At 38.6% G+C, this 26,755-nt stretch overlaps 1 protein-coding gene across 3 annotated transcripts; it reads left to right on the top strand.

Moving 5' to 3' along the window:
- The first annotated feature begins 194 nt into the window (after positions 1-194).
- TRAPPC11 (trafficking protein particle complex subunit 11) lies at positions 195-24,767 on the top strand. Of its 3 annotated transcripts, XM_061474279.1 has the most exons (29): positions 195-559; positions 1,492-1,661; positions 2,182-2,252; positions 3,077-3,191; positions 4,578-4,677; positions 5,437-5,510; positions 5,741-5,837; positions 6,677-6,810; positions 7,146-7,293; positions 8,128-8,221; positions 9,797-9,876; positions 9,973-10,051; positions 10,140-10,194; positions 11,275-11,420; positions 12,544-12,605; positions 12,702-12,834; positions 13,464-13,594; positions 14,090-14,245; positions 14,760-14,947; positions 15,112-15,260; positions 16,752-16,873; positions 17,540-17,659; positions 18,039-18,104; positions 18,206-18,362; positions 19,786-19,894; positions 20,726-20,817; positions 21,710-21,843; positions 22,223-22,390; positions 23,827-24,767. In XM_061474279.1, the coding sequence occupies exons 1-29, from the start codon at positions 356-358 to the stop codon at positions 23,869-23,871; spliced, it is 3,399 nt and encodes a 1,132-aa protein (XP_061330263.1). In that variant the 5' UTR covers positions 195-355; the 3' UTR covers positions 23,872-24,767. The 3 variants fall into 3 exon arrangements, with proteins under 3 accessions (XP_061330263.1, XP_061330270.1, XP_061330278.1); XM_061474286.1 differs by lacking the exons at positions 20,726-20,817; positions 21,710-21,843; positions 22,223-22,390; positions 23,827-24,767 and having other exon boundaries at positions 19,797-19,894; XM_061474294.1 differs by lacking the exons at positions 18,039-18,104; positions 18,206-18,362; positions 19,786-19,894; ... (2 more) ...; positions 22,223-22,390; positions 23,827-24,767 and adding an exon at positions 17,721-18,032 and having other exon boundaries at positions 17,540-17,690.
- The last annotated feature ends 1,988 nt before the right edge of the window (positions 24,768-26,755 follow it).

Here is a 26,755-nt window from a genome sequence, read left to right as displayed (position 1 = left end):
GGCTCATTGGCCAGTGACGTATCTGCGTGGCCTCTCTCTGATTGGCCCGGCGGTGGAACGGAGGCGTCGATTGGTCACTTCTGCTGCCCTTCCGACGCCCGGCGTTCGCTTCCCGGGCCGGCGGTCCTCCCTCGCTCTACCCGCGGCGCCTCCCTGCTGGCGCTGTCCTGTCCCGAGCTCCAGCCCGCAGCCGTGAGCGGCACCGCGGGAGAGACGGGCCCTGCGCTGTGCCAACACCTGGCGGGGCAGGAGGAGAGCTCCCGCAGCCGCGGAGGAGCGGCCGGCCTGGGCCGCGAAGGCACCGTGCTGAGATCTGCCCTCCTGCCGCCTCGCAGGCCGCCTGCCTGGGTGCAGCATGACCCCGACACAGTGGGACTTCCCGGTGGAGCTGTGCTGCCGGCCCATGGCGTTTGTCACCCTCACCGGCTTGGACGTGGTGTACAACGCCGTGCACCGGGCCGTGTGGGACGCCTTCTGTGCCAACCGCAGAGCCGACCGCGTTCCCATCTCCTTCAAAGTGCTCCCCGGCGACCACGAGTACCCCAAGTGCAGGACGAAGGTAGCGAGCGGCGTGTGCCCCGGCTGGTCCCGTCCTGGCCGGGTTCAAGCCTCTGCCCGTGCAACAAAGGCCAGCACCGGGCGCGGGATGTGCGGGAGTTGGAGGCTCCCCGTGGGGGAAGGGCCGTAGCAAGGGCTGGGCTGCTCTGCCTGGTTTGCAGACAGCCGAGCAGCGCTCGCTCTGCTCGGCGGTAGCCGGACCTCTGCTGTCTCTTCCCTCCCTGTTGGGAGCTTGAGGAAGAAGTGTCAGGGCCAAGGGCATTGTAATGGAATGCTATGGATGCCTGGGAAACCAGGGTGCCTTAGCTCGTAAGCCAGAAGCAGGGAAAGTCAGTATGATGTACTTCTACCTCAAGCTTTGAGGTATGCTTCTAAAATTCGAGTTTTAGTGAAACCTGAAGTTTAACTCTGGAGAAGCTAGATGTTTAAAATCACTGTGTTCAGGGAAAAACGTAAAGCCTTTAACCAAATGAAGTGCAGCAGAAAGAATCTCTCTGCCGTACTTTCTGCTTTGCAGTGGCAGTTAAAAAGCAATGTCAATGGGTTCCACCCTTGGAAAACCATGTTACTCTGTGATGCTGGCAAACAGCAAGAATCCAGACTGGTTTCTCCTGGCTCAGTTTGAGAGCCCTATTTTAAATTGAGCCTAATATTTGATGAAAGTGTGTGAAACATGTTTCTGAACTTGACCCTTTTCTCCAGTTTACCTGGAGTCTGTTCTTTGTTGCTGATATCTCAGACATCAGGCCCTAATGCCAGGTAACCAGGGGTATGTCTTGTTTAATAGGAAGCAAGGGCTTGAAGGGAACAATGTTAAAGTGAAGATGACAGACATATTCTCAACTGACAGTTGTAGAGGCAGTTCCCTTCCTCCTGCTATAAATATCTCTAAATGGATTTGGTAGCTTGGTTTAATAATCTCAATATTTTCAGAGGACATCCTATGAATGGTATATTCCAAAAGGAATCCTGAAGACTGGTTGGATGAACAAACACCTGAATTTGGTTCCAGCACTTGTGGTGGTGTTCTATGAACTAGACTGGGATGAGCCACAATGGAAAGAAAAACAGCTGGAATGTGCTACTAGAGTTGAAATTGTCAGGTAGAGTCTTTTTCACTTAGTGCATAATGTACATGGTTTAGTGTGAAGTGTCCCTGCCCATGGCAGGGGAGTTGGAACTAGAGGATCTTAAGGTCCTTTCCAACCCTAACTATTCTATGATTCTATTACAAGCTAACGGTAAGTGCAAATTGCAGAACGCTTCGTGTATGCTAAAACATATAGATATTCTTAGACACAAATGAAAGGGAACTTGAACCTTGCTTTGTAATGTACAACTGACTATAAAGAAACTATCTTTTAATACCTTATTTATAAAAGCTACTCAAGTAAAAACAACCTCTGAACTTTTGTTTACTTAAGTCAGGACAGCTGTTCTGTCCCATCTCAACAAAAAAGAAGACATGGCATTCTGTGGATGGTGCAGCATGTTGTTGTATTCAGGTTTATTTTCCTCTATATAAAATTCTTTCAGTGCTTCCATCTAGACTGAAATCTCATTTTGTTCTCATTATTCAGAAATAAGAAATGAAACCTTGACTCTGTGCTGTTTCTATTTTAGGCAAAGCTTGCAGGGAAGAAATACGAAAGTTGCTGTGGTTTTGATTCAGAAAAAAACACCATTACCTCCAGGTACTAGAAATCTCTCTGCATGGTTGTGGCGATCTCATTTTTCAGAGGGCCTGATGGACTGATATCCTTTGTCACATTATCTGCATTCTTAATCTAAGGTCATCTACATATGTTAAATGTATTGTGGCTGCAGGAGGGTGTACAGATAGAAAGAGTGCTCTAAGCATTTGATACTTTTATCCTTAACGTTTTCCTCTGAAGTTCAAGTCCATCTTTTGATGCATGGTATCAAAAATGGTTTGCCAGTGTAATGCACTGGACATGCCTCCTTGTAAGCAACTGCCATTTTAAATCCTGCTTGAGACTGGGAAAAGCTGTGAAAGCAATGAGAACCTAGAGGGAAGGGTATTTGGTACCTACAGAAGCCTTTCGGTTTAACTCGGCTTTAATGGTTGAATTTTGCGAGTTAAGTGGATCTGTGAAATGTGATATGTTATAACCTTATGTTTCCGTAGTGCTGCTGCTTGGCTGTAGCTGCATACTTTCTAGTGTCTGGCAAACTGTTTTTTGTTTTTTTCTCTGCCTGCTATACATGTTTGTCTTTTCTGGATGCTGTTGTATTTCTCAAGACACATTCTCATGTTCTGTGAGATGAAAATCTTATGTCATACTTGTAGGTTGTTGCTAGCTAAGCCACTCCTAGAAAGTTTCTGTAATGTGTTCTGCTGGATGAAGCAGCTAATACTGTGGAAGTAGGAAGAAAGAATGTGGTCTTAGGTTTATCTATCCTACATTTTTCCATACCATACTAGTCAAGCTTTTAGAGCTAGTTTGACATTGCAGCACTGTATACCACTTACTTGTGCTTTCCTTCACTTCACTAGGGGAAGATGTTATTGCATCAGAGAGGGCAGCAGCTTTATGTAATGCATGTGACCTTTCTGGAAAATCCCTCTTTGTACTTCCACACACTGATCATCTTGTTGGTTATATTATAAGGTAAGTGACTGTAAGACACTGTTTTGCTCTGCTGACCATGGATTGGTTTACATGACAGTAGGCCTGCTGGCAACAGATGGAGTACACCCATCTTAGAGGTGGAAAGTGATCTTTGCACAGGAGTTAGCAGGGCTTATGGAAAGATCTGTAAACTGGATTTGGAGGTGAAAAGGGATAAAACCAGGCTTACTAGAGTTAAGCCTAGGGGCAGCATGCCAATGTTTGGGGAGCAGTATGCTAGTGACAGCCTTCAGTCTGCTATCTCGGCTTAGGTAGGGGGTGGAGATCCATGTTATAGCAAAGATGCAAAAGTTATGTTAGAAACCATGGAAGCACCTGAGAATTAGGGCTTTCCTCCCAAAAGGAGGCGGAGGGATAAATAGCCCAGTTGAAGTGCATCTACACTAATGCATACAGCATGGGCAACAGACAGGAGCTGTGGAAACCATTGTGCAGCAGGAAGCCTATGACATATGCACAGCTGGAGTGCTGCAAGGGATGGTTATAAACTCTTTAGAAGGGATAGAGGAGGTAGGGTAGCTGCCTTTGGAAGAGGGGCAAGCAACTCAGAAGGACTACAAGGATGTTGTGAGGTTGTGCAGGGAGAAAATGCAAACAGCCAAAGCCCAGCTAGAACTTAGTCTGGTTACTGCCATAAATGAGAGCAAAAAATGTTTTTATAAATATGTTAGTAACAAAAGGAGGCATAAGGAGAATTTCCATCCCTTATTGGATGCAGGGTGAAATATGGTGACCAAGGATGAAGAAAAGGATGAGGTACTTAATATCATTTTTGCCTCAGTCTTTAGTGGTAAAACCACTTGTTCTCTGGGTACCCAGACCCCTGCACTGGGAGATAGGGATGAGGATCAGAATGAAGCCCTCATAATCCAAAGGGAAATGATCAGTGAGCTGCTATACCTCTTAGACACCTACATGTCTGTGGGGCCAGTGGTACAGAGGGAGCTGGTGGAAGTGCTCACCAAGCCATTTTCATCATTTCTCAGCAGCCCTGGCTAACTGGGGAGGCCCAGTTGACTCCGCCAGTTGTGACACCCATCTATAAGAAGGGCCAGAAGTAGGATCCAGGGAACTACAGTAATTTTTTACATTTCTTGGAAATACATCTTAAAATAAATTATTACGGCCTTTCAAAACCAAAACCTACTTTTATACTTTGTGCTACCCTGGTGTGATGTTTTGAGTGAAGCATTTTTGTCTGCACTCTTTCCCTGTGTGGCATCTTACAGGAGAATTTAGCAATACCTGAAGCTAATTTGTGAACCCTAAAATAAGCATGATTGAAAGTAACTTGTTCTGAAGTATTTCAGAATTTCTTTGTGTGGGGGAGAAACTTGATGTAACTTGTGAGCAACTTTGTTGCAGGTTGGAAAATGCTTTCTATGAACATGCACAGACTTACTATTATACAGAAATAAGAAGAGTTAAGTCTCATAAGGAATTCTTGAACAAAACCACTCATCAGGTAACGTTGCCCTATTTTTTAAATACTTTGCAAGTTATATTGCATGTTAAAACATTAAAATAAGGGTTGTTTGTTGCTTGAACATTTTTATTCCCCCTCCTTCCAACTTAAGATGCTTTCTCTGAGCATAGAAAGTAAACCTGGTTTTATTTTCTGCAACTTACTTTCATTTTGATTGGTTTTGTTCTTATATTTATCTATCTTTCGTACATTTTCCTTAGAGGAAAAGCTACAGCCCAAAAATTATGTCCTCCCATTAAAAAAAACCTCAATTATTTCGTTATCTATGTTGTTTAACCTATGTGAATGCAGTATCTGAATAAGTTGTGGGAAATGCTTCCATTAGATACTTCAAACTCAAAGTTGCACTTAGTTTGGCTTTTTAACATTTGCTTTTCAAATTGTCTCCTCAGACAGACAATGTTCTGTTGCAATTGCCAGCTTCCTTCTCTTGGAAGCTGCGATCCAAGTGGTAAGCTCCAGACCAACAATGGACATTGTTGGTGTAAAGAGTTTTTGGGGTGTTCCAAAGCCTGTCCCCTGTTCCAGGGTAAAAGGCTTAGAATAGATTAAATCCTGGTGAAACATCACTGCTATATCATAGTCACAGAGAGGACTATTAGGAAACGGTTGCATAGTCAATTTTTCAAATCAACTGTGGTATTATGTCAGCCTCTACAATTATCACCTTTATGTGCTTTGTAGGTAACAGATATGTTTGGATGTTTGTGAATGATGTACATTGGTTCTGTTTTGCAGCTTTTATTTGTTAGACACCAGTTCAAAATAGCATTCTTCAGTGAACTGAAACAGGATACTCAGAATGCTCTCAAGTAAGACTCATGTAATCTTCCTCTCTCCTCTCTACCCCAAATTACTTCTAAGCCATTGACTATAATAAATGTTTTCTTGAATGCAGAATTATTTAAACATGTATACAAGGGGTGAGTTTTTCATTGGGAAGAATGCTCTGATTGTAAGGCTGTTTTCTGCTGCTGGTAATCCTATTCCGAAACTTCATTATCTTGTATGATTTAACACTAATTTAAGTATTCCTGTTTAGAAATTACAGAACTGCCTATAATCTTGTGCATGAACTGAGGTCTCATGAAACAAACATGCTGGAAATCAAGACCATGGCAGGATTTATAAACTACAAGGTAACAAGTGTACTTCTAGTCTTTGACAACCTTTACTTAAAAACAATAAAAGATGCATTTGAAACCCTTACACATTACATTTTACATTGCTTTTAAGGAGATGGATTAGAAACAGGTATTAGTAGAGTACCAGTTAGACTTGCAAAGTCTTCTGAATTCCACATGAAAGAAAGTTCCTTAGCTGAAGTTTGGGAGTATCTTAAAGGATTTGAGTTCATCTGAGATGCAGTCGTCTGAAAAACTTGGAGACTCTTAACTCTCACTCTGTGCATGGGGGGAGGGGAGGGATGAAAACAAGGGTTGCTTGTTTCTTTTAATATTTGTGTCTTCTCGCAAAGATTAAGCCAGTATAGTTCAGTTACTGCATGTTAGGAAGAAGAAAGTAAGTCTTTAAGAATCAGACAATACTTTTGTGGTATCTGGGGGGCTCTTAGGTAAAACAAAACTATCCTACTGTTTACAACAGTACTGGAGTTGGATTCCATCAAATTCCATCTGCAGGCTTCAAACAGAATTACCTTCCTAGTGGCTCTGCATTTCTGTCTTGAATTTGAGTACATAACTCTTTCATTGATGGCTTGGGGGAGAAGGGGAAGAAAAATAACATTAGGTGAAATAGAGGCCACATGGTTTCAGGTGTAGTGCATTATGGTTTACATCTCTCTTTCTCCCTCTTTTCTATGCTATTTGAGTTCTTCAGAAATATGTAAAATTTGTTTGGCTGTATTGTGAGTGGTGGGTTGTTGATGGTTGGGGGGGGTGGTGGTTTTTTTCTTTTAAAGGTAATCCTTAGCACCCCAATACAGTTATTTTTTTCCTCTTATTTTGATTTCTTTTAGATCTGTCGCCTCTGTTTTCAGCATAATACTCCACTGGATGCAATTGCTCAGTTCAGGAAACATATTGACTTGTGCAAGAAAAAAATAGGAAGTGCAGAACTGGCTTTTGAGCATGCTGCCTGGATGTCTAAACAGTACGTTTTTGCTTAGTAATGTTGCTGGTTTAGTTCTTTTATATAGCCTTCTGAAGTTCAGTTGTCTGGGCAAGATACAAATTCTGAGCTCTTTATCTAAGAAAGATAGACTAGATCATAAAAGTTGTATGATGTTATTCTGCTTTGCATTGATTATTGACTTTTTTTTTCTGGGAATGAACAGGGTATGACACATGCAGCCACGAACTTGGAAGTGAAACTTCAGAGAAGTGTTGTCTGTCTTAAGGCTAACCAGAACTTTTAATACATGTGCACCTTTCAGTTCAATTTGCTGTGTTCTGGGCATAATCTTGGCTATGATTTGTTTTTTATAGGTTTCAGGCTTTCGGTGACTTGTTTGATGAAGCAATTAAACTGGGATTGACAGCAATTCAAACTCAGAATCCAGGTTTCTATTACCAGCAGGCAGCCTACTATGCACAGGAACGGAAACAACTAGCAAGTATGCTTTGTAGCCATGATGTAAGTTGGGAAGGCAAAAGTGCTTTGCAAGTAACCAGATAGTAAATTAGCTAATGTTTTAGTCTCAAATGGTGGTGGAATAATCCATAATATGTAAAAAAAATCCAAGCAAAGGATATGTAGAGGGTTTTATTTTTTTCTGATGTTACACAAATCTGTTATCTATTGGACAAGTTCCTCTAGAACAAACATGTTATTTATTTTATTACAAATAATTCTGACATGTTTACAACATAATTATTAAAAAAAAAAAAAAACAAAACTTTCTACATCTCTAGATACCTGAAAATTTACTGATGCGTTTTGTTTTTCCAGTATATTTGTCTTGATGTGCACTGTATCTGATTACTTATAGGAAGCAGAGAAACAAGAGCATTAGTATTAAAATGTGTGTATGGGGAGGATGATGGTGGTTGTTTTAGGTTTTTCTGAAACTTGCCTGGGAGAAGGGGTTCCATGGAAACTTGATCTCTGCAGTTGATTAACCGTACATGCTAATTGTATGTAGTTACTGTCCAGCTGACGTGTCCTGACTTTTTAAAAATGTCTTTGTTCCTGTTGGTGCTATTCATTTGTTTTTAGGAACTACTATTAAAAAGGATTATTCTTTAACCGTATTTGAGGTGAATGAAGTAGAATGTCAGACTGAATGAGAAGTATTTAAATGTTTGGGTTTCCTGAAGTACTATTTTTATTCAGGTGGCTGGAAAGCTTATATGTTCTAAAGCTAATTTCTTTTTATGTGCATGTGTATTTGAGCATCAAATCACTTTTCATGCTTTAAAATGAAACATGAACCCTTTTTTTTTATTACTATATTTGCTGAATTTACAGTCCTCTGTGATATATCCGAGTCCAGATCCCCTGGAAACGCAAACTGGGATGCTTGACTTCTATGGGCAAAGACCATGGCGGCAGGGAATATTAAGTACGTTTCTGTGTCTTGTGTCTATGGAGTTTGGACAAACTTCTTTAGGTGCTGATCCTTCCCAGATAACTTAGCGGCATCAGCATGTGCTCCCTTTTCCACTGAGATAGACACAGGGCTGGGACCTCACTCTTTTGTTAGTTGGTGGCATGACTTGAACAGGTGTCAGCTGGAAGCACAGGAAGTGTGTTTGATCTCTGTAACAAACAGAAAAAGGAACCTCAGGTTTATGTAGGATCCGGTCTTCAGTTAAGTTAGGCCATACTGAAGCTCTGCTGCTGCCTTGTTTCTGTTGCTGCCTAAGCTACCTTAATAATTGGCGTGCTGCAGTGAAATGCACGCCTGCAAAGAGAAAGTGGAGAAGTGGATGCAGCAAAAGTAAAGACATGCCTGAAATATGACTATTACAAATTTAACTTGCCATCCATATTGTATCCTGTCACCTGTAGATAGGAACTCGTGCCTTTTTTTTTTTTTTTTTCTTCTGAAAAAGCTTTTTGGATTTTGAAATGGTTTGAGAGGGTGCAATGCCTTGGTTTTAATCTAATAAAGGGATTTATGGCTTTCCTAGAAAGGAGAATGTTTTCTCAGACATTTCGACTTTGAATGTACAGCTTTGGGCTGTGTATGAATGCACATGCATTTCTGAGATCTTCATTGTTGACTATGGTTTTACTTCCCTTTCTTCCTCTCCATTTAGTCTCCTATTCTTTATTCTCTGTGTATCCTTTGGGCTTTTCTACTTTATCATTGCCATCTTCTAAAGACTTTGGTCCATTTACTGTGAATACAGTACTATCTAACTTCTTTTATCTTCAAGTGTTACTGTTTTAAAATTAGTTAGAATCTCCTGCCAAGGTTAAAGAGTTTAAGAGAAACTTTACTTGTTAATATAATCATAGTTTTTTATTTTTAATTTGATTAATAATTAATAATTATTAAAAAAACAAACAAAACCCCCCAACTTTCTACATCTCTGGATACCTGAAAATTTACTGATGTGTTTTTCCAGTATATTTTTCTTGATGCCCACTGTATCTGATTACTTACAGGAAGCAAAATTAGTTAGAATCTACTGCCAAGGTTAAAGAGTTTAAGAGAAACTTTACTTGTTAATACATTCATGGTTTTTGATTCCAGGAAAAGTTCATGGTCTTTTAAAGCCCTATACAGTTCTTCATATGTTGGCATTCTCTACTGCTAGAGACATCAGCTTGAAATCTTACTTGAGATCAGATAGGGAAAGGGCTACAAATTTGTCTTAACATATGCAATTTAAATGTTAATAGATGCAGTTGAAAGACTGGGCTGTCTTACTGTAGTTTGCTGGTTTTGGGTAGCTTCAGATAACTTCTTTTAAACAAAGGCGAGATTGTTGTTCCAGAACTTCCCTTCTAGAACGTCGAGGATGCATGAGTTCTTAAAGTGACGTATCTGTTTCCTAGGCAAAAGAATGTTTATGAGTTGGAGTGTGCTTGAGTTGGAGCTTGCATTGCATATAGGTCGCCACATAAACAGTTACCTTTGGGTCTGGATAAAATTCCGATTTCATGGATTTTTCCCTGTCTTATGCAGGCTTTGATCTTTCTGATCCTGAAAAGGAGAAGATGGGGATTTTAGCCCTACAGTTGAAAGAGAAGAATGTCCTTCACTCGGTAAGTTTTACTCGACAAAAAAGCCCCTAAAATTGTTCTCTAACATTCAAATGTTTGCATGTTTAATGATATCAGTAATTGTTTTTTATCTGTTAGGAGCTAATCATCACTTTGTTGAGTAACGCTGTTGCGCAGTTCAAGAAATACAAATGTCCAAGAATGAAAAGTCATTTGAGTGAGTATAGATAATCAGATGCTTTTTTTTAATTAATTTTGCAAAGACTTTCAGTGTTGATCTGGATTTCTTTTTTTCTTTTGATCAGTGGTTCAAATGGGAGAAGAATATTACTATGCTAAAGATTATGCCAAAGCTTTGAAGTGAGTATCATCCAGCATTGCTTCCTTTACATGCTGTTGTTCTCACTGAGACCCCATGTCTTATTACTATGGATTAATGTTGGAAGCTCATCTAAGTTGCTCCTTTTAGCTGAATTGGATTGAAGCACGATCTTCAGAGCCTAGGAACTCCACTTACATTAAAGACAGCAAAACAGATATGATGAGTCAGCTATTAGAGTAGAAAAACTTCCTGATATAAGCTGTTGTGAGGATTTGCCTTATTGGGCAAACTTTTTATTTCTAGCTCACTGAGTGCTCTCTCTGTCCTTCCCAGAAGTGATTTCTGAAACTTGCAATGAGAATATACTTATGTTTAATTACAGATTTGTAGTTACAAAACTTAAAAAAAAAAAATAATAATAAGAAAATGTAGCTGAATTTAGTTTTTGTTTATGTACCAGTGAATTAGGAAAAGGAATTGCTTTCATTGGTGTAGTTTTCTGCTATTAATGGTTACAGAGCTAGGAGAGCTTAGTGCTGAGGTACAGCTACCATCTCTGAAGGATGTGTCTTATGCTTAGTGTCTTAACTTTGTGGTTTTTAAGGGGGAACGGTCAAGTTGGTGTTAAGTAGGAGTCCTGCAGTGTTTTCATTGATTACGTTTCAAATTTCACATGTTGTAAAGGGAGTATGTTTGAGGTAGGAGTGGTGCATTTACTGCTGTTACTGACTGACTGGAAGCTACATGGAGGAGAAGATAGGCTAGGATAAGCAGATCAAAACTTACTGTGTAGTCAATAGTAAAGTGTGTTTTTAATGCAGTGCTGGACTTAGACTCTTCTGTCTAGTTGCTGGTTTTCAAGTTCTTTATGTGAAGACAAAGGAGTTTTCTTGTTGGTCTCTTCTTCTACCCTGAAATAGAAAATTGGTGGAGTAAATGTGTTTCTTTACAGTAATTTTATGCTGTTTTCAATAAGTCATTGCTGTGTGTAAACAGTAGACTTCAATCTAGCATTTGTGTTAGCGAAGATGAATTTTGTATTAATGATAACCAAATAAGTGCAAGCTTCTAAAAAATACTGATGTGTATGACTTGTTTTTCTTTGAATTTTACTGCAGGCTGTTGGATTATGTTATGTGTGAATATCGCAGTGAAGGATGGTGGACTCTTCTCACTTCCATATTGACAACGGCTCTCAAATGTTCATATCTGATGGCTCAGCTGAAAGATTATATAACATACTCTTTAGAGCTACTGGGCAGAGGTATTCTTTTAAGAAATATACTCAGCCTATACAGAAAAATTAGAGTATGTGTATTTGGAAGTCTGACAAATCATCGTCAGGCATGGTGCTTAGAGTAGTTTAGATGTTTTGACTACAAAATATCTGTGTACCTGTGAATTTTTACTACCTTCTCTCATATGCTGGGAGTTGAATTTTCTTGCTCTTATAAAATTCATTGCATTTAAATTGCCTGTGTCAGGATATCTGAGGCACAGAGCTTCCTTTGAGACTGTTCAAGTAATGTAACAGAAGCTTGCTGAGCTTAGCGATGGAGGAAGAACTGTAATAGAGCTAAAGAAAAAAAAACAGTTTTTGTAGCAAGTAACAAAGCTAGCACCATTTTTCTGGGCTTTAAAATCTCAATGTGTTTATTTTGGACTTCTTTCTAGAACTCTGCTGATGAAATATGTATGTGGTGTGTTTTAGGAAAAAAATGTGACATAGGGTGGCTGCACAATAATAATGCAAGTCCTGTGTTTTGTATAATGTCTGTTAGTTGACATTTCTGTACAAATAATCTGTTTGTGCCCTGAATCGCTAATTAATAGCACTATTGGAGTAGGTGTGGTAAAAATGGGTTTGCATCTTCTGTTAGCTAGTGCGTCTACTGTGCTTTGTATTAAAGAATAGCTAGTGAGACAAACCCACCTTTTGTGATCTTCAAGAGAAGAGTGTTTACTTTAGTCCTTTCTTTCTTTCTTCAGTCACCTTCTCTAGTTGTTGTTTCTAATGTTATCCAGATTTGCTTCTTTGCATGTTCCAGACTTTTCTACTGTTCCTTCTGGTTTTAAACATAAATAACATTATTGAATAAGCATTATTCTATTGGGATTTTCCTCCAATAGATTATGAAGTGCTTGTCTAACAAAAAATATTTTATTTGGTTCCAGTGGAAGAAAGAGGAAACACTTAAAATTGGGGAAGTTCTGAAAACTGAATGAATCCTTTATTACTGGTAGATAGATGATAGAACTTTTCCCCCCAGAATGTATTGGTTTTTTTGAAAGATGCAATCTAAAGAAAAGGTTTACTTTTAAGTTAAAAAAATAGTAAGGGGACTTGCTTCAGTCTTGCAATGTTTGTTTTTTGTTCTGTTTGCTAGCATCTACTCTTAAAGAAGATCAGAAATCTCGAATAGAAAAAAATCTGATAAAAGTTCTAATGGTAAGTGGGAAAACTACTACCCCTTTAAAAAATCATATGAGTGGTCACTGTTTGGGAGCCCTCTCTTATTGTTTGTAATCTTCTATCTGGATACAGAATGAAAGCCCTGATCCTGAGCCTGATTGTGATGCTGCGGCTGTGAAAGCATCACAGAAGTTGTGGGGTGACCGTGTTTCCTTGGCAGGCAGTAATGTTTTTACAATAGAAGTCCAAGATTTTATACCGTTTGGTAAGTAAGAACTCAAATTAACACCAGATCATAAGTTTTTATGTAGTTGCATCTTGAAATTAAATAATTAGGAAAAAATATAAAGCTATGAAGTGTGTGTTAAAGCCACCAACACTGAAGCTCTTGTTTCAGGACTGCTCTGTTCTTCATCTAAATAGTAAGATAAGAAATCATGAGGGAAGCCCTGATATGGATTACTAAGGTGGAATCCCTGCTTTTTGAAAGACTTCTGCCAATTTGGCGTGCTTTGAAGTAGGACCCTGAGGAAACGGCAGAATGTATGCAAAGTAATACTACCCATAGAAAGAGGGGGCATGAGAGGGAGTGTTAACTACAAAAGAAGTGTATCTAAGTGTACAGGGTTGTTGGTTTTGTTTGTTTTGGGGTTTTGTTTTGGGTTGGGTCTTTTGGTTGTTTTGTTTTTTTTTCTGCTAGACGTTTGTCTCCTCTCCTCTGCAAAAGTTACGGCCAAGTGCTGGAAAGTGGCTTTCTGTGACAGTGTTATTAGCCAGATTTGTCCCACTTGCGTACAAATGGAAGTTTTAAAGGTTATGCACAGAACAATCCCTAACACAACTATTTCAAGAGTTTCTTGTTTCTTTCTTTTTTTTTTTTTTTTTTAATTCCAGTGCAATGCAAAGCAAAATTTCTTGCTCCAAGTTTTCATGTTGATGTTCCTGTGCAGTTTGATGTGTACTTGAGAGCTGATTGTCCTCATCCTATAAGGTTTTCTAAGCTATGCATCAGTTTCAATAATCAGGTAACTATGTTCTATCTACCTGTGACCTAGTGATAGCTTATCATAAGAATTGAATAATACCTAAAAAAATCCAAAGTTCTTTTCCAAAAGTTTGTTAATATTGAAGATGGAAAGTTGTTTTTCTTTTTGCATTATTTATCAATTTTGACAAGTACATTGATGCTGCGCTAAAACTTCCCAATGCAGTTTGATTAATTAATCTGTTGTATCTTTGGGTTTTTATTAATGTTTTCTAGAGTTTCAGAAGTATCATTTTAATCTCTTATTTCTCTTTATGTTCTTGCATGAAGTTACATTAATATAATGGATGTTATGTGTTAAAGAATTGCGTTGTAATTACTTGATAAGTCTAACTTCAGTAGTGTGAAAAGTAACAAGAACCCATATAGTCTGATCCAGTAACACAGAGCCTTAATATTTGCTTTGCTACCATTAGTCTCTAAAGATGTCTGAAGTCTGGATTTATCAACATTTTTCCCCACTCCTCCATTATAGGATTACAACCAATACTGTGTGGTAGAAGAAGGCTATCAAAAAAGTGATATTCTAGAACAGTCATCTCAAGGAACAATGTGCTTAGTCCCTGGCAAAACAAGAAAGTTCACTTTCAAATTTGTTGCAAAAACTGAAGATGTAGGAAAGAAGATTGAGGTTTGTCAATTTGTTTTACATCCTTCTTGCTGATGCTTACAAAGACCTCAAAACTACAAAGCTGCCTCTAATCTGGCACCAGTTACTAAAATCAATGCAGTTCCAGATACTTGAGTTCCTGAACCTCAGTACCAAAATTAAGGAAGTTTTATTAACAATTCCAAAGCAAAAAAATTTCACAAAACCTGAAGTATTGCTTCAAGGTTGTGTTTTTATTCATATGTGCAACATCTTTAAAAGTAATAAAAAAGAGGGGGAAGGGGTGGTATAGCACTATGGGAGAGTAAGAAACTACAAAATACACTGCACACACATGAACATGGATACTTTTCCCACCACTGTTTTATTAAATGAAATGAATAAAGTGGTGAGGTGTTTTCAGCTTGCAAAGCTTCGAGAAGCTTTATAGTGACACACATCATCGTTGTGCCTGTATATGTTGGAAAACTGTATTTTTATGGTAGGTGATCTGAAGACAAAGTTATCAGTATGTGCCTACATTTGTGTTAATCAGATCACCTCTGTGGATTTGATCCTGGGAAGTGAATCTGGCCGATGTGTGATTCTGAACTGGCGTGGAGGAGGTGGAGATGCTGCTTCATCTCAAGAAGCATTGCAGGCAGCACGTTCCTTCACGCGAAGACCTAGGCTTCCAGATAGTGAAGTGCACTGGGACAGTTTAACTATTCAGGCAAGCACTATGTGAGTAAAAACTTGGTAATATATATAATGTATCATTGTAAATTTCCTGAGAAATCCTAATCTTCTGAACTCTCTTAAACAATAGGCTGTTTTGATGTTTTTAGAATAGGCTTAAAAACTTGTTATTTAAGTAACGTGTAATAACTGAGTCTTTTCTCTTAAAGGATTATTTCTAGAGTGCCAAACATTTCTGTTCAGCTTCGTCATGAACCTCCTGCCCTGACTAATGAAATGTATTGTTTGGTTGTGACAGTCCAGTCATATGAGGAGACGGTGGCCAAAGATGTTAAGCTTACAGCAGGTTTAAAGCCAGGTATTTGTGGTTTATTTTCTTTTAATCCAGTAGCCTCTGAATTGTTTCCTTGTGCTTGATGCAATGCAGAGAAATACAGTAAATGGCACTCTTGCAGTAATGAAGAGCCAAACCAAAGTGAAGGTTGGGAATTATGAGGTACTAGTGGTAAGAACAAGAATGAACACTCTTACTCAGTTATGGTTATCTTAACCACCGCTTGACAGTGGTGTTTATGTGGGTTTTTCAAAAGATAAGTCTTTACAAGGTTGAAAGAAAATGTGGAAGCTTTTGTATCCCTTCCTAACCCTTAATTTGCTTATAACTAAATCATCCTTTTCCCAAGCAGCAGATCTCTTCCTTGCTGAGATGAAGGTATTAGCCAGTTCTAGGTAAATGTTTTCTAAGTGTAGTCTTCATGGGCTTTCTCCTGCCCTCACCCATGCTTTTTTTCCCGGTCTTGTACAATGTGGTTTGCTTTTTAAACAAATGGAACTTTGGGGAGCAGTGGAGACCTGAGACAGTATTCCTTTGAATGAAAAGGAAAAAATACAAGTGTTGTATGTCTAAGTCTTCGTTAGCTGTATGTAGTTAATTGCTGACAATTTTCAGTATGTGAAGTCCAAATGTTATCCTTGGTATGCCTTTTTGTAGCAATTACCCCAAAAGGCACAAATATTTTTAGGATACTAGCATATAGGATGCAGTATATGCTGTGAACTCTGAAATGGAACCACATTTCCCTGTACAGTGGTACAGTTCTTTAAGCTTGTTTAATTGAATGTTCGGGCTTGGCTTCTAAAGTAGTGTTTAATAGTTGGTCTTGATTTTTGTTTTTATTCTCCCTCTTGATCTTGACTCTTAACTTGTGATATGCAAGGTCAGTGTGTGTTTGCCCATTACATTAAGAAAACTATTGAAATTTGACATTTCATTTGTAGGGAAGGCAAAATATTTTCCTCAGATTCAACTCTTTGGCTTGCTTTGCTTTGAAAGTTATTCCACATGATTGCAGTAATGCCCGCAGTCTAATCAACCTCTGATTGAAGAATGGTGTTAACATTCATATGTTTGAGTTTATGTATTTTCAGTGCAGATTTGGAAGAACAATTTTATAAAGATGTGAAATCATTTAGTCATGCTCCTGAAAACAGAAAAATCACAGTACAGTGAAACTTCTATTTCATATAGAGTACCAAAAAAAGCTTGAATCACATAATAGTGTTGTATTTTGTATATGGTTCGGGAGCACTATTTAGGTATGAATTCTTTCTTACTGGTATAAATAGATGAAACACAATCCTTGCAGGATGTGAACCCTCCAACATAAGAAACTCAAGATGTTAAATCCATCCTCTGCTGGTACTTTTGAGAAGTTCCCTCAACCATATGAACAATGTTAATTCCTCATTCATTGTTTCTTGAGATTGATGTCTTACTATTTTTAGTTACTGCTTTCATGCTTCAGTGATCTAAGCCTGTGTGAATATGAAAGACTGTTTTTTATCCTAGGGCAAGATGCGAACCTGACTCAGAAAACTCAGGTGACTCTTTGTGCAACAGATGCATGCGATGACTCCTTTCCTGCACTGCTTCCTGATATTCCTGTAGGAGACTTGCAACCAGGGGAAAAGGTGAAGGCTTAAAACCTTATTTGTATATTACACTTAAGAAAATGGGGATCAACCAAAAAAAAGCTCTCATAGAAGGATCTGTGTTTAGTTCAGATATCTGAGCCAATAAATTAAATAGTTATGGCATATTTTACCTATTACTTAACTTGTAGTTTAGCATTTCTTTAGCTATATATTCTTTTGGACTACATTTGGGAATAAGATGTATTCTGGGATTGATAATACATGTGGGAGATAAGAAATGAAATAGAGGCTAGTCTTAATTATTAATTAAATGTACTGCCTAACAGCAGTAGATAATAATAGTCAGTAAGTGTGATTCAGCCTGGTAGAGGATCAAATGTGCAGGTGTTGCATTGCACCAAACTGAAACTGTGACTAGTAAATTAGAAGCTGATGTACCATATATTATACAGTAATGATTCTCTTGTACTGTTAACTAGCAGACAAGCAGTAGTAGTGGAACAACTGGAGCTGTACTAATCTGATTAAAATAATTCACTGTGTGACTAAGATCATGCATTATAGGAGATTCTTTTCATGTAGACGGCATTGTACTATTGCCCTCTTGGGCCGAGTAAGATGATCAAGAAGTTTGGATAGCTCTAGGCCTAATTAATATAATTTAGGTATAGCTTGACTTATACTGTCTCCTTTATTTTGCAGCTGGAAAAACCAATATACATTCGTTGTGGAACAGTTGGTGCAAGGATGTTTCTGGTTTATGTTTCTTACTTAATCAACACTATCGTTGAGGGGAAAGAAATCCTCTGCAAGTGTCACCGGGTAGGATGTAAAGATGCACCAGTTGTTGGAGGTTGGAGATGCATTCATGAAATTGTTGGAGATACATTCATGAAATGCAAGAAATTTTCTCAATTTAAAGGCTGTAATTCCAAGTCTCTTAGAAACCTTTCTAGTAGACAATAAAAATGCCAAATCAGCAGTATGGTAGCCCAGTTTAGGGTGAGCAGTTTCATAACCAGAATCAGAAGACAAGTTTTCCATATTTAATATCTTAGATACATTCTGTCCTGGGGAGGACTTTTTACAATGATGATTAAAAGTTACTTTACATTAGTAACCTTTAACATAAATAGCCATATCTAAAACTAAACATAACTTTTTTCCCCTCTTCTTCCTTCTGCTTTTGTTACCTATGCAGGATGAAACTGTAACAATAGAAACAGTATTTCCTTTTGATGTCTCCGTCAAATTTGTCTCCACAAAGGTATGTGTTTAAGAAGTTGCTGTTATTTTCAAATTGCACCATTTTCAGTAGTTGTGCCTTATTTAGTTAGAAATATCCAGAGCTCGTGTCTGTCTTCACAGTTGGAGCACTTGGACAGAATATTTGCAGATATACCATTTTTACTGATGACAGACATCCTGAGTGCTTCTCCTTGGCCTCTCACTATTGTAACCAGTCAGCTACAGCTATCAGCTTTCATGACACCAGTAGATCAACTGGAATCTTATGTGGAGAATGGTAAGTTTTCTTAAATTATGCTCTGTATCAGAAGGATACTTTTTGCATAAATTGGGAATAAGAGGGACATCTTAAAAACCATTTGCTTATCAAACTCTAAATAGAAGGAAGCTGCTTAATACTATAGTTGCTTGCCAGAACATAACTTAAACAATAGTTCATACAAATGTAGTTGTTCTTCACTAGATCAAGTAAATAGACTTGAATCGGTAGATGGTAACCAAAATTCTAGCTATAACAGATGTAAGGGAAAGCATCTGAAAGTATTTCTGATACACAAAGATTTAGATATCCAAATGAAAAGACACTCAGTATTTCCAGTGTTTATGCGCTTTGTATGCTTTCTGGAATGCAAGCCCATTAGCCTTTGGATGCTGCCTCTACGATGTAGTAGTGTGATCCATGTCCATGGTTGCAGGCATGAAACTGAAAAATGTGAAGCTAGACAGAGTGTGCTGTGAAAGAACAGTTAAAAGTAATCATCTTTTTATACTAACACAGTTTAATAACTTATTATTTAAATGTCTGCATTTGTTGAGCCAGAGATATGAAAATGTGTGTATTCTATCAAAACTGGGAATAAAATGAGGCAGTCTGGATGGCTGCCTGACGGTGGGGCAGCTGTCCACCCATGCAATTAAGGACTTGTAAGATTCTAGTTCCTGTGTGGATTCGAGAGTTACCTGGCAAAAAGCAGTTATTTCCCAGGTCCTTTAGTTTTCAAACTATGATATTTCATCTTCAACTCTGGCACTTTGTGCTTGTGCCAGGAGGTTTGAAACCCCTTAGATACCAGCTATTCAGCTGCCCACCTTCTGGGTTGGGTTATTTGTTTTTTCTGTTTCTTCCTTGTAAGACTTAACAGAGATTAACGATTAATTTTGAATGACTGAAACATATCTTTTCTGAGTACTTTTTTTTAATAACTGTCTAAGGGAAAACGTAGTTTTTTCTCAGTCCATTCAAGTGGAGAGGAGGAAAAAGGAAGAAAAAAGAGTAAAAATGTAAAGCTGGTAGATATTTTTTGTTCCTCTCTCATCCACTTGGGTGGGAGAGGAAAAAAGTCTGTTGTTTATCGTGCTTTAAAACTAAGATTATCTTATGCCTTTGAATCTGCTGTGGGAGATGTGTAGAACTTAAACTGGTGTTATTTTGTGCTTTTTGGTGTGTATGAACTCTAAATTTGCAATGACTTGTACTGTGTACATGACAGGCCTTATGATGCCGTTCAGCAAGTAAATTTTCATAGATCTGTGTGTTGTGATACTTCATGATCTTTTTTGAATTTACATATTCTGTAGGTATACTTTTGAGAGCACTTCAGAGGCCTTTCTGGCTGAACACTTGTCATATTGGACTTTTAGACTTGGTGGCTTCTGCAGTAATGATTATGCTTTGATTTTAAACCAGATCTTGCTGATAGTTGTTTTACAGACAGGTGAGAGTGCCAGTGAGTGCTTTTGCCTTCGATGTCCTCCAGTCACTAATGCTAGTGGAGTAGCAACTGGATGTTATATCATTTCCTGGAAGAGGTAAGTATATATGGAGCTGGATGGGGAGAGGAAGTAAGCTGGTCTGGGTTTAGGAATGATGGTGAGTTGGGTGTGGGTTCTTTAGATTTATTTTGGTGGGTTGGTTTTGTTGTTTGGGCTTTTTTCTTTGGTGGGGGTGGGGAAGGGAAGGGTGGTGTTTCTTTGGTGCTTTTTTCTTTATTTTTTTTGGTCTTTTTTTTTTGTTTATTTGTTTGTTTTGGATCTTCCTGTAGCAAGCACTGTCCAGACTTTGGACCTTACTAATTACTGCTTAGCTTGTTAGACTTTTGATTAAATACATATTCCATTTAAGAGATAAATATTATGTGATTGTGGTTTTAACATTCCATGAAGCTTTCCTCTTTGTAAGGTCTTAGGTCAATTACAAAGCTGTTTTGTCACCATCTGCTCCTGGTTTTCACCAGTCATGAAGTACTTCCCTTGAGAAGCCAAGTGAAAGGAATAGTTTTACAATAGCAGAGGCAAACTTCTTAAATGGGAAAGCTGCTTTCCCACCCTAGATTGTGGATTTAGGTATTCACTCAGTTTTCCGAGAGAAATGTTGAGGTATATCTTTCTTCTAGCTTGCTTTTATTTAGTTTTAGAGCTGTTTAGTTTCCTTACTTGCCTTTTGCTATTTTGCCATGCTGTAGCACTTTTTTAATTTTTCTTTTGCTCAAGCAACCCAATGAAAGGATTTGTTTTTTCCCTTCCACCGCTGAAGTTATGAAAATTTTAGTTGAGTCACATGTAAGTGATGTTCCTTTGGTGTACTCACGTGATACTTTATGTTAAGTTTCAACATGGTCTGCGTTTGACTTTCTCCTGCAGAAGTTCACCTGTGGAAAGCGTACCTGTTGTTAGCACAGTCATTACTCTACCGCATGTGATTGTAGAGAGCATTCCCCTCCATGTTAATGCAGGTAACATTAATTTGATGATATATATGTCCCAGTTAGGATGTTTAGGACTGCTAAAGTTTTACAGCATCCAGAGCTTGCATTTACTGTGGCAAAAAGCAAAAAAACCTGATGTTGGATATTATGGAGCTAGTGAAAGAAACTGTCATTGCTTAGACTGCTGAAAGCCTTGCCCTGTTTCCCTCCTTCAGTTCAAGGGAAAAACTGGAAGGTAGACACACATACATTCTCTTAAAAGCCATCAATGGATAGACCTGTGTTACATGGCGGCACAGAGGCCAGTGTTACTTCTGCTGATGCTGCCTTCCCAGTAGGTTTCTCTAGATACCTATGGCAACAATTGTGCCATCCACCTACACCCTGGCTGCAGCCCAGGAAAGAAACAGCCTGGAGAATTGGAGCTGCTGGCGGGAAGGTGAACTGTTTCTCTACTAGCACTTCACCTGCACAAGAGCAGAGGGGGAGTGAATGCTCACTGAGCACTCAGAATTCCTATGCTTTCCTCAGTGTGGTTTCCTTTATACTGAAATTCTTCCACCATCCCTTCCTGTTAAAATTTGAAGGAGCTTCCTGACTGTGTCTGATAAGGTCTTGGTAAGCTGAAAATACTTAGCAGCAACCCAAGTGATTTCCTAGTTAGCATTCCTGGACAGTGTTGCCAGTTGAGGGCTTCGTAACTAGGTGTTGAAGAAGTGTTATTGAAAAGTTGTAATGAAGTGGTGTTTTGTTCTTTAAGCTTTTCTTATGAAAAATCTTGTCAGAAATGCTTTTTAGGTACCTGTTGTATTTTTTTCTTCAAACTTTTCGCTGCCGTTTGCAATAGATTTTCTTTTTTTTAATGTATGGAACTTTAAAATGTATTTTGTTTTTGAGATTACTTACTTTCTTTCCAAAGATCTGCCATCATTTGGTCGAGTCAGAGAATCTCTACCAGTCAGATACCACCTGCAGAATAAGACAAACTTAGTCCAGGATGTGGAGGTGTCAGTGGAACCCAGTGATGCCTTCATGTTCTCTGGCCTTAAACAGGTACAAAATTGTCACGTCTGCTGATCCTGCTGTCTTCTCTGGTAGTGAAGAATACATTGATTAGACCTACACCGATGTGCAGAAAGCACAAACTCATTGTTTATGGATGTTTATGGTAAATCCTGTCTGGAAGAATGCATGGATACAGACTCCATTTAAAGAAGGGCTAAATGGAAGCCTGACTAGGAGCTGCTTGTCATGTTGTTTATGGGTTACGTGTTTTTTTCAGTATAGAAGCAATAGTTCAACTAGAATAGGAGAGCACTTGTATCCTTTCCAACTCCAGGAACTAAGCTGTATAAATACAAAGTAAACGGAGGAGTGCTTTTGGTCACAGAAGCTATCTATGGTTGTGGCTTTTTTTCTTTTCTTTTTTAAGATCCGATTAAAAATCCTTCCTGGCACAGAGCAGGAAATGTTATACAACTTCTATCCTCTGATGGCTGGATATCAGCAGTTACCGTCTCTTCATGTAAACTTGCTGCGATTCCCAAACTTCACTAACCAGTTGCTCAGACGATTCATACCAACACACATTTTTGTAAAGGTAAGACTGTGAGAAGTGCTGTGTGTTTAACGGGTCCCTGTGGGGCTGCTCAGTTTTGAGGGATGACCCTCCAGTTCTGCTCAAAGCTGGGTGTTTCTAAGCAGACTAAAATGGCCAGATTCTAACTGTTATTTGCTTTGAAATGTCTTGGGTTGTGCATTGTTGTCATCAACCAAAATCCTTAGAAAATCTGTTTAAGTACAACAGGTATTTGGATACAATTAAATGAGGGAACTGAATGCATTTAGCCTGTGCCTGGTATTCCAATTCTTACTCTGTAATATGGGTTTTAAAGTTGTCTGTATTTTGAGTACAGTGGAGTGAGATAAATACCATACTTTAATACCATAATTTGTAGCGCTTCTGGGGGAAGAAAAGAAAGTGTTTGAGCAACCCACATGACTAGGCTCAGAAACACAGCAGCATCCCACACCTCCATAAATAATTTCTAAAAACACATTGTCTTGGTGAATCACTCAGTCTAGATTTATTTTTTTTTCTTAAGTGATACAACTCTGAAAACAATTCAGTGTGTCATGAAAAACAGATCACAGGCTTCTTTTGACTTTCTAAGAGTCATTTAAATCCAGATGCCCAAAACAGTGCTTTCTCATGCCACTACTTCTGTCTCCAGAATACTGTATTCCACTTTTAATTAGACTCTTAGCAAGCAAGGAGCCAGAAGAGTTTGTTTATATGACTTGAGGTGGACTTGTTCAGGCATTTATAATCCTGTTTCCAGGAAACGGGCCTGGCATGCTTTCAAGTTTGTTTTAGCCAAAAGAGATGAGCAGAACTTACCTTTTATATATGCCATCTGTCAGTGGTTTTTATAGATTGGCTGTCAAGATGGCCTCCGAAGTCGATACAAAAGGTGTTCCTCAAAAGCATGGTGTACCCAACACTCCTGTGGAATCTCTTGGGCTTCAGAATTATTTGCTTTTGTTTTGGAGTTGTCAGGACCTCAAAACCCCCTTATTTTAAGGATGCCTTTTCTTCTTTGAAACTTCCTCCTTGCTCTGTCCCATCTCTAGTGACTCTGCTTAAAATTCCTCCAAGAAACTGTCAGTTTCATTCCTGTTTTGTTAATAATAATCAGCTTTTTATACTGTGGTAATCTCAGAACTGTGATCACCCAGGCCTTGTCTTAAGCTGTCCAAATGTGTACAGAGATGGCATTTGACAGGGCAGTTAAGGAGTGGAGGCCTCTAACAAGTATTCAGTGGGCCAAACTGAAGTTTCAGTTGGATATCTTCTGTGTTTGTGCTACTATTGGAAACCAATAATACATACAAAGCTATGCTTGTGTACTAGAGCTACATTGATCAACATAATGTATTGCAAAGCGAGTTTCATAACAGCCTTAGTCTTTTGTGTGGGGTTTCTTGTTTGTCTTATTTTTCCTGTTGTAATTCTCTGTCTTTATTTTCTCACAGCCTCAGGGTCGTCAGGCAGATGATAACTCGATTGCAGCTGCATAACTGTTGGACCTCTGCACTTAAAGAAAATGGTTTGTTGTGCAGGATATGGAAAGCTCACTTTGGAAACGTGGCTTTGATCAAACCATAAGAATTAAACTTCATTTTTGAATTGCAACTCCTGGCAGAACTAATGTTTTAAACACCTCATGTCTTTCTTTAAGGAATAAACACATGGGGAAAACTTGGTGCTTTATTTAACAGGAACATTCTTTTGAAGTTAACTTTGACTCTTAGAAGTGTTATTAAGGCGTATTACATGTCTTGAGTATTTAAGTGAAGAAATGCTAATTCATTTGACCGAAACTGAAAGATGTTTTCATAATTAAGAGTAAGTTGAAGTCCAGAGTTTTTACTTGGAGAGTTACAGCATTGAAAATTATCATCCGCTATGGCAGTCTGTTCTGTGCCACTTGTGTTGAGGGCACACCAGGGTTTGCAGCAGAACAGTAAACTACAAATGGTTACATTGCACTGTTGGAATTAAGCAGCTTACTAGTCCTTTAAAACCATAAATCTAAAAGGCCCTGTTGCTCCAGGGTAAGCCATATATCTGAATTTGAATTCAGCAGTTAGTCTGATGAACAAAGTTATTCCTAACAGTTGTACTATCCAGCCTGAAGCTGATATGGGTTTGGATTATTTTTACACACACTGCTTCCAGATTAAAGATGTGTCATGGTGGTCTCCTCCTGTGTGAATTGAAAAAATGGACGTCCTATTGTTGTACAGGTCTGGATGAACTGGTGTTTAAAATACAGTAGATCATGTATATATACAAAAAATGCATTGTGAAAACTTCAGTTGTTTAACTTTCTAAATAATTACATTTTGATTGCTTGGAAAATACCTTATTTATTGTCAAAGTGAAGTTCTAATAAACAGCTTGTGACAGAGTACTCCTGAAACTGTGGCCTTCATTCCATTGTTTTCACAGCTGCACAGCTGTTGTTTCGTAACTGGTCTATTTTGTGGGCTGATCTTTCAGTACTTAAAAGGGGCCTATAATAAAAATGGGGAGAGGCTTTTTAGCAGTGCCTCCTGTGATAGGATGAGGAGTAATGGCTTTAAACTAAAAGAGGAGAGATTCAGGCTGGATGTGAGGAAGAAATTCTTTACAACGAGGGTAGTGGAACACTGGAACAGGTTACCCAGAGAGGTGGTGGATGCGCCATCCCTGGAGACATCCAAGACCAGGCTGGATGTGGTTCTGGGCAACCTGATCTAGATGGAGATGTCCCTGCTCATTGCATGGGGTTGGACTAGATGACCTTTGAAGGACCCTTTCAACCCAAAGTATTCTATGATTTTGAGTCCAAAATAACAGCTGTAATACTTTGAGAAAAGCATTAGAGAAGCATGTAAACATTCCTTACCAGCAGAAAGACTGTAGGCTAATTGGCGGTCCTGAAGAAATGTGCATGAGCATATACAGCTTTTCCATGGAGTGCAGCTGTAATTTATTAGGAGTTTTTTCTGGTGTATAGAGGTGACTGACAAACCATGCTGGTAAGAGCAGATGAAACCTTCCTTATTCTTTTTGTAACTATCATGAGCTAAGTGGCAGTCATGGAATAGGTATTTTATCTCTTTTAAGAGTGGAAAATGTATTTCATTTCCAGATTATTATTTTGTTTGTTTGTTTTAAGTAGCCACTCAGATTACAGCAACTCTGGCACCTCTGCTACTGCTTCTTAAAAGGCATGTTGATGCAAGTGGTGTGTTTGGTGGAAAACTGGGATGCCTTTTTCCCCCCCACTGAAACGGTCTAATAACAAAATAGTTATTTGCATTCTTTTGAGAAAGGGGAAGGCACAAATTGCTTTCATGGTTACAATGATACAGAAGTCTTAAGTGAACGGTGTAAAAAGGTTTCTACTTAAAATGGGGAGTAGCGAAAGTAGGAACTTTAACAAAATAATGTGGAAATACAGAAATGCAAACTTGCCTCACACCATAGAAAAAAAAGATAACTACTTTGCCATAGTTGTAATTTCTATTCTTTTTCTCGTTTGCAAAGGGAATCTCATTTTGTGTGATCTTATTGTAGCTGTAAACACTACAAAGCAAAGATTTTTGTCTTAGTTGTCTGCAAAGTGCTAGGCACACCTTTTATGCTATGTAAATGACTGATGTGAATGAAAACATGCAGCAAGCAGGAACCACCTTGTTAAAAATGCTTGAGAAGTGATTAATGATGACTATCTTCCTGACTCATAAGACTCTACTGCTGAGGGGAATGTTTGTGATTCATAACCCAAATCACTTTGGAAGTCTTGAGGAGATAAAAAAAGCACATGTATTTCAGTGTAAGTGTAGATTTTTCTATTGTTTATGATGTTTAGATGAGCAGCATTCAAACTTCAGCATATACAACTTCAGTGCAGTCTATTTTAATTGGAACTAATTAAGCATCAAAGAAAAAAATCTACTTTTATACTTTTAAACTAGTTTCTAGACTAGTTTAAAAATAGATTTCAGGGGAAAAAAATTGAGATCAACATGTTCAGACTGCTACTGAGCTGTAGACTTAACCGTAGCACTGTCGTTTTCTCCCCTTTTATGCTACTAAGTGCAAAAGAGGGGAAGAACATGTCCCATCATCTCCCAATCTCCTGGCCTAAAGTGAAGTCTGGAGCAAGGGAAGGTACTCTATACATTCTTCATTGCTTCTGATCCCTGAAATCTAGTTGCAAAAGGTTCAAGAAAAATGAAGGATTAAATGAAAGATTTTAATTCCTGATCAATGTTTAGGGTCTTGTGCAGTGTCTTCTTCAGATCATTGCTTTACACAAGAGTTTTGGAGGTTCTACCAGCTTCCTTTTTGCATGTCCTAATGAACAAGATGCTTCTCTTCACACTTTCTCTGACTCCTTGTGGGAGATTG

This window comes from Pezoporus flaviventris, unplaced genomic scaffold (assembly GCF_033815535.1).
Source record: "Pezoporus flaviventris isolate CSIRO_AGI_PZ_B2104156 unplaced genomic scaffold, CSIRO_AGI_Pfla_v1 ptg000002l, whole genome shotgun sequence".
In the NCBI taxonomy this organism is placed as follows: domain Eukaryota; kingdom Metazoa; phylum Chordata; class Aves; order Psittaciformes; family Psittacidae; genus Pezoporus; species Pezoporus flaviventris.
This window is presented reverse-complemented; position numbering and strand designations above follow the sequence as displayed.